Source organism: Peromyscus eremicus, chromosome 11 (genome assembly GCF_949786415.1).
Source record: "Peromyscus eremicus chromosome 11, PerEre_H2_v1, whole genome shotgun sequence".
Classification (NCBI taxonomy): Eukaryota; Metazoa; Chordata; class Mammalia; order Rodentia; family Cricetidae; genus Peromyscus; species Peromyscus eremicus.
Genome location: NC_081427.1, coordinates 62,573,017 through 62,592,081, shown reverse-complemented (window position 1 = coordinate 62,592,081; position 19,065 = coordinate 62,573,017). Strand labels below are relative to the sequence as shown.

Below are 19,065 nucleotides of genomic sequence, written 5' to 3'. Positions count from 1 at the left end.
TTGATACAACTTAGTATGTCACTACCAGTAAAGTAAGATGAATTGAGAAGATATGTACTTATTTGATATGTCCTTTTTGCAGTCTGAAATCAAAGGTTGATACCGATCTTCTTTTGCCTCTATTTCTCCCCCCCCCCCAACGGTTACAGTTTTGTGTTCCTTTTAATTCTACTAACAGCAATCTAACTCTAATCTAATCCTACTTGGTAACACTTCTGTTTCCAACTCCAGTTCTGAGAGATGTAGAAATAATGTAGAAGACAGGAAATTATTTATGATTCACAAAATACTGTACTAGTAACAGAAGCAAAAAAGCATGTTTCATTCCTGGCCTCTACAAAGCTCTGCTGGGAACAGAGGAGTTAATAATGCAGAGCTGTGTAATTTACTATACTATTCGCCCCATGCAAATATTTTCACATCAAGAAAATTCTGAAGAACAGGAACTAGTAGAAGTCATGAAGTTTCTATCTACAACACTAGATACCAGCTAAATCAAGGGTACAGATACCTGTTCATTTTCAACAGGTGTACTCCTGATCACCATAATGAAAATGTCATCTCTCTTCTGCTTGATACTCAACAGGGCGTGTCCCAATTACCAAGAAAGAAACTGAAAAACAGGCATCCTTCCCATGTGGCTTCTCTGAGCCAAGCCACAGAAAAGTGAGCATTCATTCATTTAATACTTATATTCAAATTTGAACCAAACAATTTAAGAAAGCTTGTAGACTTAAGCTCTAAATTTAAAGGATCCAAACAAACATGAAACAGTCCATCAGACTGTCTGTGCTACACAGTCTCAACTCAGCTTTCGAAATTTAATGTGATGGTCTACTCTCCCTTCTAGGTAAGAACAAGACATGTTTGATAACGACATCCGCAAGTATCAACCGATGCAAACAAATGGCTCTTAAAGAGGACAGTGAAATCACAATAAAAACATCATGACCTAAGTTTTAGGGGGGAAAAAAGGTAATATTTACAAGTCCACCTTCTAAAGTTATATTTGTTAATGATTTCAAGCAGTTCCTAGAACTTAGCTAGATTGTGTTGGTTCTAAACAGTTCAATCTACATTTTGAAAATATGCTAAAAACAGTCGACATCTTGAAAATGTTAAATTTAAATTAAAATAGACCTATTACCCATTCCACAACTTATGTGATAAACCTGCAAAATCCTGGAAGAGAAAAAAAAAACAAATCTTTAGAGATACTTTGGTCAACCCTAGGGATATGCAAAATCATTTAACTGTCTACATTGTGAGTGCTAGAGGTTAATGGTTGCAGACCAATGGAATGTTAACACAGTCTAGTGCTACACTTGAGTAGTAATGTATGGAAAGACACTGGAATTAAAACACTTCGTTCTGCATGTTCTGAGGTGATGTAACATTGATGAAGTGGTTGGATTAGATGGCAAAGCAGGGCTTCTTACGACTTTTAAAATAAAACTGTATCTAACATTCTTCCCAAGGGTTTAACATATCCTTCCAATTCTTGTACAGATGCATGAAGCTAACATATTTTTTTGACACTCCAGTTATCATCTAATGGCAGCATTTCATATGCTGGTTATTTTAACTTTCAAGATAAAATGCTGATTGCCTTGAAAGCAAAGACTTACCTGTCTTGTTTTCTCTGACCTCAATAATATAAACATTTATGTCAGGCTGGGATTTGGTCCCTGACGGGGGTGGTGGAGTAGACAATGCCTGAGGTTTGGAGGTCGCTTTTCTTGCCACAGTAGATGGTCTTGTTGGCTGTGTTACGGGAGGCCTTGAGGTCATGTGAGACTCCTGATCAATCTCAGTTTCTGTTGCCTTAGCTGTGATATCAATGGGAGTTGTGGAAGGGTGCCGTGTGACAGGTTCCCCAGGAAGTGTAATATCACCTGCTCTTCTCTCACTGGGCTCCCTCTCAATGACAGGTGGTTCTTTGGTGGATGTAGGAGAGGGCCTGAATGGTGGAGTTCTGTGAAGGCTGTCTGTGGACGTGAAGGCACTGATATCACTTGGAACTATTGGAGACTCTGGGAGTTCAGTGGCTCCGGGTCTTTCAAATAATCCTGAGCCTAAATCTGTATAGTCTGGGGCTGGCTTCTTTCCTTCCTCAGTAGCTTCCTCCATAAGCTGTGTGACGTGAGTCCTGAAGGGCCTCAAAGTTGATGCAAATTCTGTTAGACTACTACCTTCTGCTTCATAATTTAACTCTGGCTCTGTACTTAGAACATCTTTTGGCCTAGTGGTTGATGTTAGAGTTACCAATGTCTCCACTTCCACTTCGTGCTGCGTCATAGCACCGGGTGGAGAAGATGTACCATACTCAATTGTTCCCACTACAGTTGTTTCTGAAACCGGGACTCTCTCAAACCCTGTCACCCATCTGTCTTCAGAGACAGTGGTGTATGCTGATCCCTCCCCCTCCTCTGTTAACGCTGTTGTCTCCTTGGTCATTAGTGCAGGAGAACTTGTGGTTTGTGGTTCATCCAGGGTTTCTCCCTGTATGATTTCTGTTGTTCTCAAAGCTTCAGGAGACATGGTTGCTTCTAGGTGAGTCTGTTCAATGACGTCTTGATCAGATTTGCCTAGAACCTCAGATTCCAGGGGAACGGAGGATTCCAACACACTCCATTCTGTCTTGGGAATTACAGAAAGAGGACTAGTGTGGGACATGTCTACATAAGTGGTGGGCTCCTGGGTGCTACTATGATTAACAAATGCCAATCCTTCTGCATCAGAGGTGTGTGCAAATGGGGGGACAGTAAAGACTGGTTTGGAGGCATCCATATCTTCGCCTGAAGCACTTCCTTCCACAGTTTCGGTAATGACTCGGTGTTCTGTGCTTATGGTGGGCAGAACTCCGTCTTCAGTTGTAGACTCTTTCAAAGTTGGCTTTTCGGTACTGCCAACGGATGGAGCTGGCTGAAAGGTGACTGTAAATTCTCCCGATGTTAAATCTGCCTCCGAAACCTTTTCTAATGGTTGTTTAGTACTATCTGGGAAAAGAGTATATTGGTCTCCTACGTCTGTGAAACTCGGGGTTTCTTTATCCTTCCCATTTGTTCCTGTAGTGCTAAGTAAGACAGGGGGTAATTTTGTAGAGCGGACAAGTTCTGTTGAGGCAGAAGGCTTCGAAGTTGAATTATCTTCATCCCATGACCATTTTGATACTGTGACCACTTCCACATTTAGAGTACTGTGGGTCAAATGGGCTGTTGTAACATCTTTGTGGTTCTGTGTAACATCTGTTTCTAATCTAGTCAGAGTCGCCATTTCTTCTGCATCTCTTGCGTCTGTTGGCTTCACACTTAACTTCCCAGTTGTCAATGCTGGGGAAACAGATTCTTCAACTGAAGGATCTGTAAAATGAATTTGCTCTGATGAAGATGTAGAGGGCTTCATTCCGGAGAAGCCTTCTTCTATTATACCTGTAAATGGATCTTTAGTGCTCTTCTCTTGGATCTCATCAACTGTGTAAGTATCTTTTTCCATCTCTGGTCTTGGTGTTTCTGTTCTTTCTCTTCCTTGCGTCACTTCTGTTTGTAACGGGGGATAAATAACTGTGGGTATTCCCTCTACTGATACCATGTCACCAGAATAGGGAAACAACTCTGCTTCTGTAAGATGCTCTGATGGAAAGGGGGTTGTAGACTGTGGTTGACCAAAAGGCTCTCCAGTCGTTTTACCGTTGGTTTTTTGTTCTTTCTCTTGATCTGTGAGAGATCCATCTGTGGCAAGCATAGTTATAGGTGAAACAACTGTTGACATTAAAATGGACTCTAGGTCCCCTGGCTGGGAGTGGGTAGTGTCTTCTGATGTCTTTGATACTGTGATGACTTCAGGTATTTGGCTGAAGACCTGGGTGCTCTGACCAGATCTAACTGTCAGAGTTCTGTCTTCATCTTCTCTCAAGGTGAATCCATAATGACTTGTGGTCTCCAGTTCAAGACTGGTGCTTACTGTTGGCATTTCAGTTTTGTGTTCTGGGGTCACTTCCATGGATTCAAATGTTGTTTCAGTTGCTGGCAATTCCTCGGAAGAAATGTGCTTTGTGATTTCCGTGGATGTTACTAAGGGGCCCACTTCTATTTGTTCAATCTGTGTAACTGATTCATGTGTTTGCATATCCTCTGGAATTCCATCCCATGAGCCAGTAGCATGTTGGGAGATGACAGTTGTACTATGGGGTCCTTCCTCCTTAATTTCAGATGTATCTGGCATTCCAAGTGGTCCTGACCCCGAAGGTAAGTAGTCATCCACATCCCAATGGTTCTTGGTACTGGCAGGTGTAGGTGATTCTGTGGCTAATCTGTCTGTGATAGCCTGAGATTGGACTACAGATTTCTGTTCAAAATTAACAATATTTCCTGCAGGAGGGAAGTGTGTGGTAATGATAGGTAATTCGGTGACTAATGGAATGATGGGTGTAGCTCTGTCAGGTATCATGTGTGGTTCTTTGGATAAACTGGGTGATGCAGTTTCTGCGAGGATATTCATTTCGATGGTGGTTGTCTCTGATATATTCTGTTTAGCTAGAAAAATAATTTCAAAGAGTTAATTAGACACGTCACTAATAAGGGGTTGCATGACCAGGGTTTAAGTGTTGCTCTGTGTTTTTCAGTGGACCAAGTGATCTGTGATACAAAAGAGTCTAAAATCTAAACTTGAAATTAATGCAAAGGAAGATAACTGATCACTTAATAGTCACAAACTGTAAGTTGCTTTGTATTGTAAGTGTTATTGTACTTGATTGTATAAATAATGGTTCTCACAAAAAAAAACAAAAACGAACATCATGTGTTTTAAGATAAGTAGATGCCCAAAAGTTATTAACACAGAATTTTCATAAATGGTTATCTGTAATGAACAACAGTGATGCCATGAAACTTAGAAGGAGAGCTTGGCTTTGTTATCTGGAGATGGATGTCCCCTGCTGCTAGCTTTCTCCAAATATTGCCTTCTTTTCAAGCTGCATAGTGTCTCAGGGGAGAGGGAGTGTTTCAGACTGCAAAACAACAAAAAGCCACATCAAATGGAACCAAGTCACACATAAACCATGACATTGTCCAGAACGCACAGCCTTTCATAAAAACAGGATATTGAACTTTTAATACCCGCTCTTCGTTTGATTCCAGGTGTTGGACATTTGTCTTCATCTTCCTTTCGACTCTGGAGGCAGCAGATCCTACAACATGTCTGGCAGAGGCTGCTTGGCATTTCCTGTAGTCCTACCCTGTGCTGAACAATCTACACAGTGTTTGTACTTATCCCGGGTCTTGGCTTTCGGTCTTACTTTAGCATGAAACACAAATGCATTGGAAGTAAAGCAGCTATGTGATAATCTTCAGCCTGGAATTACACATTCCTGGGGCATCCTTGATCATCACAGAGGGAGCACATGGTACTCCATAAAGTAGCCTTGTCACTATAAAATACTACGCTACAATGACTCCAGGTTTATGGAGAATGGCCGACTTCAGGAAATTTAAGCTGTATAGAGGTGACAATATTATATGTAAAAGTCCTTCTCAACACAGAGGAAATGCAGCAGGCTAGCATACAATGATTGCATTTTCCAAAAGAATCAGCACTTTCTAAAATCAAAAAAATTAGTTACCAGTGAATGCACAAGGAAGAGTTGTAAGAAACCCACATCCACCATCTTGTTACATCGCATATGATGTAAAATAGCTGTACAAGCAATGCTGGGCCTCACTGTTAGAAATTGTTGCATCAGTAGACTCCAAAAGCTTTGTATCTTCCCCCAAAAAACTCACTGAAAACCAAAATTGGGTGCTTTTTGGCTTCATCTGTTCTGTCAGAACTTCATGATACGATAATATGATTTTATCCTAAATCTGAACAAGGTGATAATAAATTCTAATGAGGGGGGGACTGGGATTTGTTATTAGTTGTTGATATTCTCCAAACCATTTTAAAAGTCCAAAAGCATCAGTGTTCTAATGAACATGTGGTGTTCATTTACACTAATATAAGTTCTTTAAAAATTCATTACTACTTATCCTTTTATATTTAAAAAGAAATTAACCCAAAAGAATACTGGGACCTTGAAAAGTGTGTTAAACAAACTTTTTCTCCTCTTGTTTAAAAAAAAATAATGAGCTGTTTCTGTACTTTTTTCCTGGCACAAACATTGGTCAATTTTGATTGACAGGAACAACTTAAAGACCTAAAATGTGTCGGACTATTTTTCTTTTAATTCAATTCTCTCTCCTCTGAAATTCCATCACCATTACCTCACTTAACTGCCAGATTTTATGTTTGTCTTATAACTGCATTCTTTAGGGAAACAGTAAAAAAGATGTATGGAGAATGTTCCCATGGAAACATAATACAAACGCTTAGACACCTTTGTATTAGAGAAAATTTAATCATATTATTATTAATAACAGCAGAATGGTAATTTTACTTTTTCCCTCAGAGCATTTTTCATGGCCAATGAAATTAATTTAGAAGAAGGTGACATTGCATTGGAGCCAAGTGAAAGGCTGCGGATCAGGTCCTCCTGTTCAACCTAGTAACTCTATATAATCCTATGGAAATATTTTTACAGTGTTTTAAAAATGGACTCAGACTTTAAAAATTCAATAAGCACATGTCATTGTCAATTATGACTTTGATTCTCTGTTGCTCTCCTCTAGCCTTGCTGTAGAGTAAGGTGATATAGCAGGGAGTCTTGGGAAGTCTGTCTTACAAAGCCAGGATTTATGTGACTTTGCTTGCAGGGGAAAAGGAGAGGTTTAATAATTTTAGAGCCCTGTTTAAGAAAGTATGCTTACAATTAAGTTAATTAATTCTATGACTTGGAATGGAAAACCTCAGACTTCCTTTTGGGGTGGGGTGGCTTTTCTCATCAACCTAACAGCTGACCGCCATCAGAACTCAGTGTATCTGATAATGTGTGCCATTTGCTCCAGCCGTTCCAGAAACGGAAACCATCTTTGAAAACATCATCTACAAAGAAACAGCCTAAGAATAAAAACCACTATTGTATAGCTTTGCTGACGATTATTATAAAGAGGAGAATACAGTTCTAGAGTATTGTGAAAGTACCCCTCCCATAGTTTCATTCACATTGGACACTTGGATTTGGAAATACTACTATTGCTTTTTCAATGCCATTATTGAGGAAGCCAACAAAAACCAGCATGTTTTTTTCCCACAAATACTCCCTTCCAATCTTTGCAGCTGTCTGCCACACAGATGTTTTACATCAACATGCTTATGGTGTTTTACATCCTATGGACTATCTTCTCCATGCTTCTGTCATGAGACATGAGGCAGATTTTCCTAACAAAATATAAAACCCATATCATCATCAGAATGGCCAGTTTCACTCCTGTACTATCTAAATTTTGGAGAAATGCCTGATTTTAAACCAACTCTTTCATATTATATGTGAAATATACATGAGTGTAAACATGGGAAGAATTGAAGTAGTGGGTGTTCCACAGTTCAACTTGAGGGTCACATCTGAGGAGCGTATTTATATTGACACAGTAGGATTCAAATTTTAATGCCATTTTAAACTTCTATGAGTGATCAGATGGTAATTAAGTCCCATTCAATAAACAGGAAACATTTTGAAATACAAAGTAAGGAGTTATTACATTTAGTACCTAATGGCACATAATTGTTTAGGGCACAGAAAAGTCAATGAAGTGATCATAGATTAGAAGAATAGCCTAATTATAAACATGAACAAATATATACGAAAGTATATGAAGTGTTGGGAACCAACTGAGCCTGCTCTAGACTCTAGTTCCAAACCTAATGAGAGAAAGGGGGATGGAGAAACAAGGAGGTTCAACCCCAGATCAAATGGGAACTAGTTTAGTCATTAGAACTGTCATTGATGGAATTGTTCCAGTTGGGGGAGACCGAGAGACAATCAAGGAACTACGTTCAATAGAAATGCTGCTATTGGAATTTGATCAACAACTTAAGAGAGTAGTTCAAATTCTAACGTTCAAGCTTGGGTTAAGAAACAAACTATGAATGAGGGCTAAAGAATATTAGAATGAAGTTGTAAGGAAACATGTCATTTCCCCTCCCCTGGAGATCCTTAGTGACATGTATTATGTATTATGACACGTATTGTGAAATTTTCAAAAGTCTTCCATTATTTTCATTCATTTGAATTTGAAGCTATTTCACATGGACTTTCAAAACCCTGAACTGAATTCTTTCACAGAATGTTTTTAATCCTGAAGCCAAAAAAAATTAGGAAGTAGACAGTTTTCATCATAGGAATATAGTCAGGAAGGTTATTTTTAAAAGGCATTTAGTTGTCTGTTTTTCAAATCAATTTGACCAGATAATCCTATCCGTGCATATTATCTAATGTTGTATGTGTATTATTAACTGCTTTTTAAAGGAAGGGGACATTAGAACAAATTAAGATTTGGAATGCTTATTCACTATGTTGCCTAAAAACCCACTTTTTATGTTTGACAAAACCAAATGATTTACAGCATGCACGCATTTCTTGTTCAACTTATCAAGATAACTGCACACCACAGACATCACTTTGGGGACGGCAGCTGAGGGCATGCTTAGTCACCACTGGACTACATGGCAAAACTGGACATCAGTCAAATCATTTGGAAATCATTTCAAATCTTTAAGTATACACATTACTAAAAGAAGCTTTGCAAAATGCACTAGGAACTGGAGGAGGCTGTTGGCACTGAAGCATTCCAACCTCTACTGTGCTCAGTGAACTAGGAATGATAGTCTAAGGACGGAAGAAATACACAAGAACCGGGACCGCAGGTAACATAGGGGAAAGTATGGTATGCATGGTATTCCAAAATTCTATACATTTAAGTGAATAGAAAAATAATAAATACCAATGACTTTTGCACTTAATGTAAGTTAAATTTAATATGGTCAATCTACTTAAGTCTAAGGACCTTGCTTTTTATGCATCCATGTAAATTTATTTAGATAAACTATTTAAAATCTGCCAGGATCAATTATTTAATAATAATCTCTATGGCTACAGATAAGCTTTGGTTTCCATTTTACCCTCAAAGAGAAAATGTGTTATTTTTCTTCTCCTGTTGTTAATTTTATACAGTGCAGGAGAATTTAGAGGGAGATAGTTAGGCCAGCTACTTGATTAGTTAGCCCCTTATAACGTTTCCCGACCCATCCCCTTCTAACCATCAGCCTAAGCTGATTTTATACCTAATTTACATAAATATCATTAACAAGAGAATTTGGCATAAATGAATATGCATGTCATATATACATACATGTATATATTACTATATTTAGGATAACATTTTTCGTTATTATTGTTGTTTTTCTGAAAAAGATTATGGAAGACTTCGTTGTTTTGAGGCCTGAGAAGAAAAGGTAGCTTTTGCTAGGCCTTTTGTGGTTCAGCCAGCTTGAATTAAGCTAATAAACAACATATGGCTATAACACAAAAGCAAGTCTAAAGCAGAGATTTAGGCAGAGGCAGCCTAGCAGGGAGACAGAAGTCTGTGAAATGAAACCTTTCCACGCTTCTATCAGCTCATAGATACAATACCTTTTCCGACACACTGCTTAAGTTTACAGCTCTGTCTTTTTCTCACTGAAAAATGCCTGCATATTTCACTCTAGAAACCAATTAATAATTGTCTAGTTATTTTAATTACCTATTGCTCTAACAAGAAGAATTAGAAAGCTAGTTCAATACACTTCCTGTGTTATATTGATATTTAATTATTATATTAGTCACTGTCAGACTTACACCAAGTCATTAAAATATCTAATCATTTGTTATTTAGCAAACATAATACAGATCCTAGAGTAAATACTACCATAAAATTTTGACTAGTTATTGTCTAGTTAAGCAGTCTATAATTATCATACTATATAATGTGCCTAATGTTTAAAAATAACTTAAGGATGTCTGAAATTTTAAAATATGTATAGAGTGAGTGCTATTTAAAATTAATTTTATAAGGTAAACCTAGCTGAAGATAGCTAATTCACTCATGTTACATGTTTCAAAGAGGCTATATTGTACTTTAAATAACTCAAAGCAAAATTAATCACCAAAAGGCACATATTCTATTACTTGAAACAAAATGAGATACGTGAATTATATTGATTATTTGATAACATGGTTCCTTTTAGGTGGGAATTGAACATAATCATTATCAATTTCAGCACAAATACTCACCTGCAGTGACTTAAATTTAAACTGTCTACTTTTTACCATAAGAACGACATCAAAGACAACATAAACAGGATTCAAACGTTTAACTCAAATGCTGTTGGCTGCACATTGACATCCCAACAGTGAAACTGCATTTAAAGGCTTCAATTAACAGGAAATGACAATTCAGGGTGTGTTCTGTGAATTTTGGTGTAGCAGAGTGAGGCTAAGACTCTAATCTGACATTCCCATCCCCTTCAAGAAAACCCACTTGCCAAACTCCCTACCTCTTTTAACCATTATGTAGTGTTAAGTCTGCTGCGTCTAAGTCACGGAATGGTCTCTATTCCATGCACACCGTACAGGATACAGAATCCAACCCAACATCTGCTTGAACCTCAGTGAGTATCTTTGCTGCAGCTTTTAAAATCTCTAGTTTTCAGAAAGATATCAAACACTTACGTTTAAAGCAGTAGGCATCAAATCTGCTATCAGGGAGAGGGAAGCATGTCTGGTTCTCAAAACGATACAGGGTTCTCACCCCAAGTAGACCACCTCCACACTGGGCCCTGGCCACAGTCACAGGGTGCCGGACGCTGGCATCCGACAGCCACCCATAATCGCATTGGTCAAAGCCGTTCCTCCACGCTGCCTGAAGCTCCCCAACAGTCGCCAGCCTGGCATCCTGGTTTTCACACTCCTCTTCAGCCTCCTCAAAGGTGAATTTATTGGGAGCAGTGATATGAAACACATCACCTGGAATAAGAAGAGGAAGAAAAAAGCCTTGGGTTTACTCTTCATTCTCTTCCTGTTTTGATAAATGCAGAGAGGATACGTGATACTTTGTACAGTAAGGAGGCGGCTTCTTACGGGATAAAGCAAGTACCAACATGGTTACTTTGATAAAACTATCACTACTATAAAATAAAAACAATACACCACACAAGTTTAATTCTACACAAGCGTTTGTGTATGTGTGCATGTGCATGAGTATATATGTGTATGTATATATACATGTATTTCCTTCCAAAAAAGCAATCATTTGCTAATAACATTTGATAAACCACTTTAAAAAAAAGAAATCTTTCCAAGTGATTCTTCAACATCCTGTCCAGGGAATCCTAAAATCACACAGTAGTCTTCTGACCCCATCTTCCTTCATATTACTATGGCCCAAACAGATTAAGTTTCTTGATCAAACTACAAGATAAAAAAAAAAAGGTGCCCAGGAATCTGATTTGGGAAAGGATGGAAGCCGCAGGAATGAAAGGGTTCTTCATTCCACCTGTCTCCCTGGCTCAGGGTTGCTGTGAAGGTTCTGTAGGCCACAGCTGCACAGCAGTGCAAGGCTAAGGGGTATCTGAGGGCTGACATCAGCTCCCACTGAACAGCTTAAGGGGCCCTGGCCTCTATGGGGGAAACCCCCTCCCTGCTCATTTTTTTCCTACTTGCTCGACCCAGAGAAGAAGACACGTGTTCTAATTTTCCCAGAGTCACCAGAAATGTCAGCAGGGGTTCTAAGCAAGATCGATAGACTATCATACCTGCTGATCGATTAACAAGCAAATCCTGAACACTTGCTGCGCTCATCACTAGATCCAATTAGCAGAGACGACTGCTCATTTTTATGAACATATAAAACAATAAAATTCTGGAAAACTCAGTCGCTAAACCTGTATTTTATTTGGGCAACCAGTGTTAACAATTTGCTAAAATAAATTTAACTCAAATTAAATGATGCTTTTAATATATGAGCACAAATAGCTAAAAGTCAGACAAAACACTGAAGAACACCTAAATAAATATAACTTGAACAGGAAAGACAACAAGTGAGATGGAGAGGAAGCTAAAATTTTGACAGGCCAGTATTGCAGAAGATGGAGTTCTGTTTCTGTAACTCAAAGATGATTTCTAGCTCTGTGATATTTGAGACAATAAGGACACAGAGTTCTCAGGATGTCGATCTATGATCTACCATAGAACCAAGCCAGATGGAACAAGCCAACTGCTTAAATGAACAGTGCCATTAGTCTACGTGTGTGATAGTTTCATGAGAAAAAGAAAATTAGTCATAGGGAAAAAAAGCCAACATATACATATCAGCTTTTCTTACTATAAACCCAAAATTTGTACCAGGGAAAATAAACCAAATCCCCACTAAGAGCAGCTAGATAAAGAGAAAGAACATTATTTTTACCAGGGGGTTAAGAATGGTTTTATATACTATATCACCTAGACTGGTGAACAGCAACAACAACCATAATCTCAAATCCAAATATGCACACAAAGAACACCTTCCCCTCCCTACCCCTGCAATGTCAACCCCCACCCGCATAAGGTTTAAAGGCCTCAGAGTCCCTCTACCAGTTACACAGTGTGCATTCAGGAATACATGTTCACATGTCATTTCTAGTTCTTGTTAGAAATCGTGCTTTTTTTTTTCCCCATGTTCTTCAAGCAACACATTAAATAAAATTAACTCTGGCGCTACCTGGAAGAATCCCTGAATTTCGTCTATGGACTTGGCACAAAGCAACTTGGAAAGGACTGGAGGGAGGTGTCAGCCTGAGCAACCTCACTCTCCTCAGTATCCCATCTGGCTTGGGCCTGAAATGGATGCATATTTAGGGAGGTGAGCATGCCCATTTCTATCCCTCAAAGGTACAACTCATGGGTTTGTTGTCACAGCTGACATCACTCTGGGTATCTCAGCTTCCTGCATTGTTAGACACTGTTCTAAAAGAAAACTACTCTTCCCAGAGACTATCAAGAGTGACCTGCCAGCCAGACTGAAGCAAAGAATCTCACTCATTAAGGAAAATTCTGCTTCTGGAGACAAAACCAGAGAAATGGCTAATAAGGAGCAATGTAACGGGATCTCAGTTTTCAAGGGCAAACACGGCTGGGTATTAAAATGAATAAAGATTTAGTTATTGCCAAAATGGCTATAAAGGGAAATGTCATTTTCATTCACCAATGAAGAGCTACTTAGTAAACTTTCCGTGTACGAATTATCATCAAATCTAACCTTATATCAATGATTTAGCTCACTTGAAAGATATGACTTCCTTTCAATATCTGTGATATCCACAGAAGAATGATTCTACTAGTTGAACTTCTGTATCCCGAGACTGATTAATTTCCATTCCATTTATGTGTAAGAACCTTTCCAACCTTGGAAAGTTTTAATTTCCTTTACTTTGGATTTTATATTTATTTTATATTATTTGTATGTATGCATATGTGTCTCTCTGTGTATACTCATACACATGCCAGTTCCCTCAGATGCCAGAAGATGTCAGATTCCCTGAAACTGGAGCTACAAGATGTTCTGAGCGAAGCAGTGTGAGTTCTGGGAACCAAACCTGGTCCTCTGTAAGAACAGCAAGTGCTCTTAAACACTGAGCCATCTCTCCAGCCCCAACATTGTGACTACTTAAAAAAACACATTGAGGCCGGGCAGTGGTGGCGCACGCCTTTAATCCCAGCACTGGGAAGGCAGAGCCAGGTGGATCTCTGTGAGTTCAAGGCCAGCCTGGGCTACCGAGTGAGTTCCAGGAAAGGTGCAAAGCTACACAGAGAAACTGTGTCTCAAAAACCAAACCAAACCAAAACAAAACAAAAAAAAAAAAAACCCACATTGAAAAAAGTCACCCCTGCGTATCATGCCACTTGGATGGAAATGAAATGTTTAACTAGATTGATTGAGCTTGTTTTATGGCAAGGATAGAAAAAGTTCATTTATAAAGATAAAAGGTAGTCACTTGCCCTCTGTGGCATAATTGATATTTTGGAATAATAAGAAAAAGGAAAGAAAACATACTAACTTTAACTCTGCTGCAAAATTAATGACTTAATCCTTCCTATAATATAGCACTTTAGCATAAACATTAACTTTGCTCATCTCAAAGCTCTAATAATATGACAAGCCTACATCACACAACTTTATTATTGCCCTTTAGTATCTTGCAGTTAATGCTCAGTTCACAGCAAATCGCACTGCCTACACATGGAAAGCCACCTCTTCTCTGTGTAACAGTCTCCAAACACTGAAGCAGGACATCTGTTGATGAGTTCATCTCTTGAAATACTCTGGAAATTTTTGCTCTAAAGACACGTATTTCAATGAAGTAAAGAATTCACAAGTGATTTATAGTAAACATATCTTAAAATTCTGGTAGATACTAGGACGTCTCTTCATAGAAACTGAAAAAGTGAATCAGGTTACCAGACAGAACCAAAGCTAGAGAGAACATATCCGAGTGTGTAGTCAGCTGCCTCCCATAGTTGTATCAAGGACAGCAAGTGAAGAAGAAGGGGACCAGAGCAGGGTTCCTTGGTCATGTATCTAAGTCAGCAATTTAAACCAAACGGAGGAGGTCATCTCTTCAATATCACAGGGGTATGTCTTTCAGCAAATAAGGAAAATGCGTTCATGCTACTATCCCAGCACTGTCTTTGCAGTTCAGAAGGCAGGTAGAGAGCCTTCTGGGAGGAAATTGAAATTTTACTAGCATAGGACAACTCTGCTCTGTCACTTCTCATCCACACATGTACCTGAGCAATCAAGGTCATTTTAGATTTAGCAGACAGGGTACGTCCTAGGTGGACAATGACTTCTTTGACTTTGACAAGAAATCCACCATAATGTTCTAGGAGTGGATTCTTCAAAGCAGCTCTGTGGATTTTTTAAAGTTTATACACATATAGTCACGTTAGTGTTCACATAGACTATAATGAAGAACAGAGGATTTTACACAAGGTAATTTGCCTATTCAGATAGAAAATGCATATAAACATTATCACACATTTTCAAGCTAATTGCTTCAAGCTTTAACCTATTCCTTTTGATTACCTCTCCAGGGATGGTCTAGAGTAGTGGTTCTCAATCTGTGGGTCACTACCCCTTGGTGGTTGAATGACCCTTTAACAGGGGTCTCATATCAGATACCCTGAATATCAGATGTTTACATTACAATTCGTGAAAGTAGCAAAATACAGTTATGAAATAAAAATGAAAATAATTTTATGGTTGGGGGTCACCACCACAAGAGGAGTTGTGTTATAAGGTCACAACATTGGGAAGGTTGAGAACCACTGGTCTAGAAAGAACTAGAAGACACTTCATTTAGCTTTTAGCATCTGTTGACACTGCACAAACTAGAACTTTCTTAATCAGGGGAATTAACATCATCAGAAATATTAAGGAAAATTACTTTAATTTGACCAGTAGCTACTGCAAGACTCCTTGAAAGCAGGCCATGTGCTTTTTCCATGCTCTGAGTGCCTGATGGGAAAGAGGCTTCTTGGCAGAATAAAAGGTGACACATACTGAAACAGCAAGAAATGGCGAAACAAATTAAAGCATGAAAAATGATCCCTGGTGTGCAAATGTTAACACTTCTTCCCAGGAGACCCAGCAGAGCTGTTAAAAAGCTCAAGTTCAGAGCAATCCTGGGATACTAAATAAAGCTGATGGCGGCTCTCCATGGTGAAAGCTGAGGCCTCACCATGGCTTTTTGAACCATGGAATTTGCTGGGCGGCATCAAAAATTTTAAGTTTCTTTTTTACACATTGTGCTTATTGGTTCTGTTGTACCAAACTATATGACTATATGCTGTGAATATCGTTTCAGTAAAGTAGCCAAATCCCTGCCTTTGCTTTCAGTTTCACTATGAAATTTATATATATATAATATATATATATATATTATATATATAAAATGTGTGATATATATATACATATATATGTATGTATAACCTTGTTATTTGGGTAAAACTTACATGTGAGCAGCTTGTCGTTGGCTGAGATGAGTAAATTGGAAGTAACCAAAGAAGAAGAACATCTAGGTACCCATGAGTCAAAACCACTTACCAAATTTGCCAGAGCACATGGTGTTAACAGCAATTCAATATAATCATTGGCTTCAAAGTATTGACAAACTTTTTCAAAGAATTTCTCTTTCACTCTGTCATATTTTGACTAAAATGCATCTATATGTATTTTAAAATGAATAATGTTAAAAATGAATAAATGAATATTCATTATCCTCTGGGTCACAAATCAATTAACTATACATATTTGGCATAGCATCTCATAAACACTGTTCACTGCCTCCTTAAAGAGCCACTATTTAGGGAACTCATGAACTGTGGACCAATAGCTGTGAAGCCTCCATGGGACTGGACTAGGCCCTCTGCATAGTCATGAGTTGTTTAGTTTGAACTGTTTGGGGTAGCCCCTGGCAGTGGGAGCAGGATCTGTCCCTGGTGGATGAGTGGGCCTTTTGGAGCCCAGTGCCCATGGTGGAACACCTTGCACAACCTTGGTTCAGGGGAGGGGCTTGGACCTGCCTCAGCTGATATGCCAGTCTCTGCTGACTCCCCATGGGAGTACTTGCCTTAGAGGAGGTGGGAATGGAGGTGGGTTGGGGAGGAAGACTGGGGGACAGGAGGAAGGAGGAGAGGGGCACCTGTGGTTGGTATGTAAAATGAACAGAAAATTTCTTAATAATAAAAAAAGAAAAAAAGGAAGAGGGGGAAGAGCCACTATTTATATATACTGCAAATATATGCCAGTTCCACCAAGATTGGATCTTAGGACCTGCATAAAAGTCCGTCTTCTGCAAACAGTGACAGGGATGCTCTGGGCTGGCAGAATCACCTCTGTGAAGCTCAGAACCCAGGGTCAGCATTGGGTTGCCAGTGTTTCTCACGTGGGAGCAAAGGCCCTAGAAAGGTGCAAATGTGCTTTCCAAATTTCTCACTTGTTCTAGGCTGAGGTTGAGGCAAAACTACAAATTAGCACTAATAGACTGGTATAGTTATGTACAGTCTATTAGGACAGAGGAATACATGAAAATCAATTGATTTCTGCCCACTAGAAGTAGATAACTAGAAAAAGAAATTAAGAAAAATCCATTTACATTAACATCAAAAATATAATACTAAGAATAAATTATACAAAATTTTGTAAATTTTATACTCTGGAAACTAAAAGCTTTCTTGAATGAAATCAAATATTTAAAGCCCCCAGAAAAGCATCCCATGTTCGTGGACCAGAAGACTTACAATTGTTATGATGGCCAAATACTCTCACTTGATCTGGAGACTTAATGTAATCTCTACTGAATCCTAGCTGACTTCCTTGTAGAAACTGGCAAGCTAATTCTAAAATTAATTTAGGAACCCAAGAGACTCAGAATAGCATCTACACTGGGAAAGAAGAACTCTTCTGGTCTCATGTGTTCCAATTTCAAACTTTTCTACAAAACCATAGCAATAAAGGCAATACTGTACTGTAAGTCAAGCATTAAGATATACATCTATAACCCCCTTGATGTGGAGGTAGAGACAGGAAGATCAGGAAGCACGGCCAGCCTTAACTACACAGAAATTTTGTGGCCAGCCTGTATTATAAGAGATTCTGTCTCAAAAATCACAACAACAACATACTAGTGGCGTAAAGATGGGCGAGTAGATTAATATGATAGAATTGAGAGTTTGAAAATAAATATGTGTCTGCTTGGTTTGTTTTCAAGAGGGTGAAAAACTCATTAAATGGAAAAAAAATACACCTTGTGAGAAATTGTGCTGGGCAATAGAATGACTTTGAACCTATACCTTATGTTATATATAAAAAGTAACTCAAAATGAATCAAAATAAAAGAGAATTAAAAGTCATGAAATTCAGCAGAGCATGGTGGCACATACTTTAATCCCAGCACTCGGGAGGCAGAGGCAGGCAGATCTATGTGAGTTCGAGGCCAGCCTGCTCTACAAAGTGAGTTCCAGGACAGCCAGGGCTACACAGAGAAACCCTGTCTCAAAAACCAAAAACAACAACAATCAAAATGTCATGGAATTCTTTGAAGAAAACCAAGTGGAAAGTTTTATGACTGGAGATTTGGCAACATTTCCTTAGTGTTGACACCAAAAGAACATAGTAATAGATGGACTAGATTTGGTTAAAATTAAAAACTTCTTAACTTCAAAGGGTCGTAGAAAAAAATTTAAATGACATCTCACAGACTTGGGGAAGTATTTTCAAGTAATATACAAAGTAATGACCAACAATTTAAAGAGAGAGAGAAAAAAGATAAAGTTTAAAGAAAATCAACAATTTCTATCAAGAATTTCTTGGTTAACTATTATGTGTGTCCATGCCTATGACAATCCCTTGATGTTGGCTCAGAAATAAAATACAGAAACTTGTGGTCTTTTTGCCTTTTCTCAACTGAGAGCTTGAAGTATTTTGTCAGAAATAAAACTGGTAACATCATATTTGAAGAAAAAAAAAGGAATCAAAACAAACACAAAGGTCATGAAACCAACTTTAAAGCAGGATGTTTGTTTGTTTGTTTTACAAGAAATCCCAGTGTGAGCCAGAAGAGCCAATCAAGAAATTCTGGAAGCACTAGCTTTTGAATACCAGTAATAGAGAATGTTGGAAAGACAGGCTAGGGGAGTGTTCTCTGTGCTAATCAGTGCACCACAGCGTGTGGGGGTGGGTGTGTGTGTGTGTGGTGTGGGGGTGGGTGTCACGCACAAGCTCTGCAGAGGGCCAGGTGTTTGGGATGCACTCAGAGTCACAGCAGAGAAAGAGAAAAGTCGGACTGAGCGGGCTGCAGCAGACAAGGCTGTTGAGGCTTTGAAGACCAGGCAGAGTCTGTGCTTGTGGAAAAACACATGAAACACGATGTTTGGTAGGGGAAGGGCAGGGTCAAAGTGGTGAATGTGCATTTGTGGTTATAAAACAGGTCTGCTAAAGAACTGTTGAGGGCACTGTTTGTGAGCAGCAAAACCAAAAGTGAACGACAAAATGATTCACAAAAAGGAAATGCTAGTGTATGTGATGGTTTGAATAGGAATGCCCTCCCCCCCAC

General features: G+C 38.8%; 1 protein-coding gene across 2 annotated transcripts in view; it reads right to left on the bottom strand.

Annotated features, from left to right (window-relative positions):
- The window catches only part of Vcan (versican), an 89,145-nt gene that overhangs the window by 53,739 nt on the left and 16,341 nt on the right, over nt 1-19,065 (bottom strand). Inside the window, exons 5-6 of one of the 2 annotated variants that reach the window (XM_059276450.1) lie at nt 10,643-10,936; nt 1,629-4,535 (exon numbers count right to left, since the gene is read on the bottom strand). In XM_059276450.1, the coding sequence (XP_059132433.1) occupies nt 1,629-4,535; nt 10,643-10,936 (3,201 nt within the window). The remainder of the gene's footprint in view (nt 1-1,628; nt 4,536-10,642; nt 10,937-19,065) is intronic. The other variant, XM_059276449.1, reaches the window with a different exon arrangement.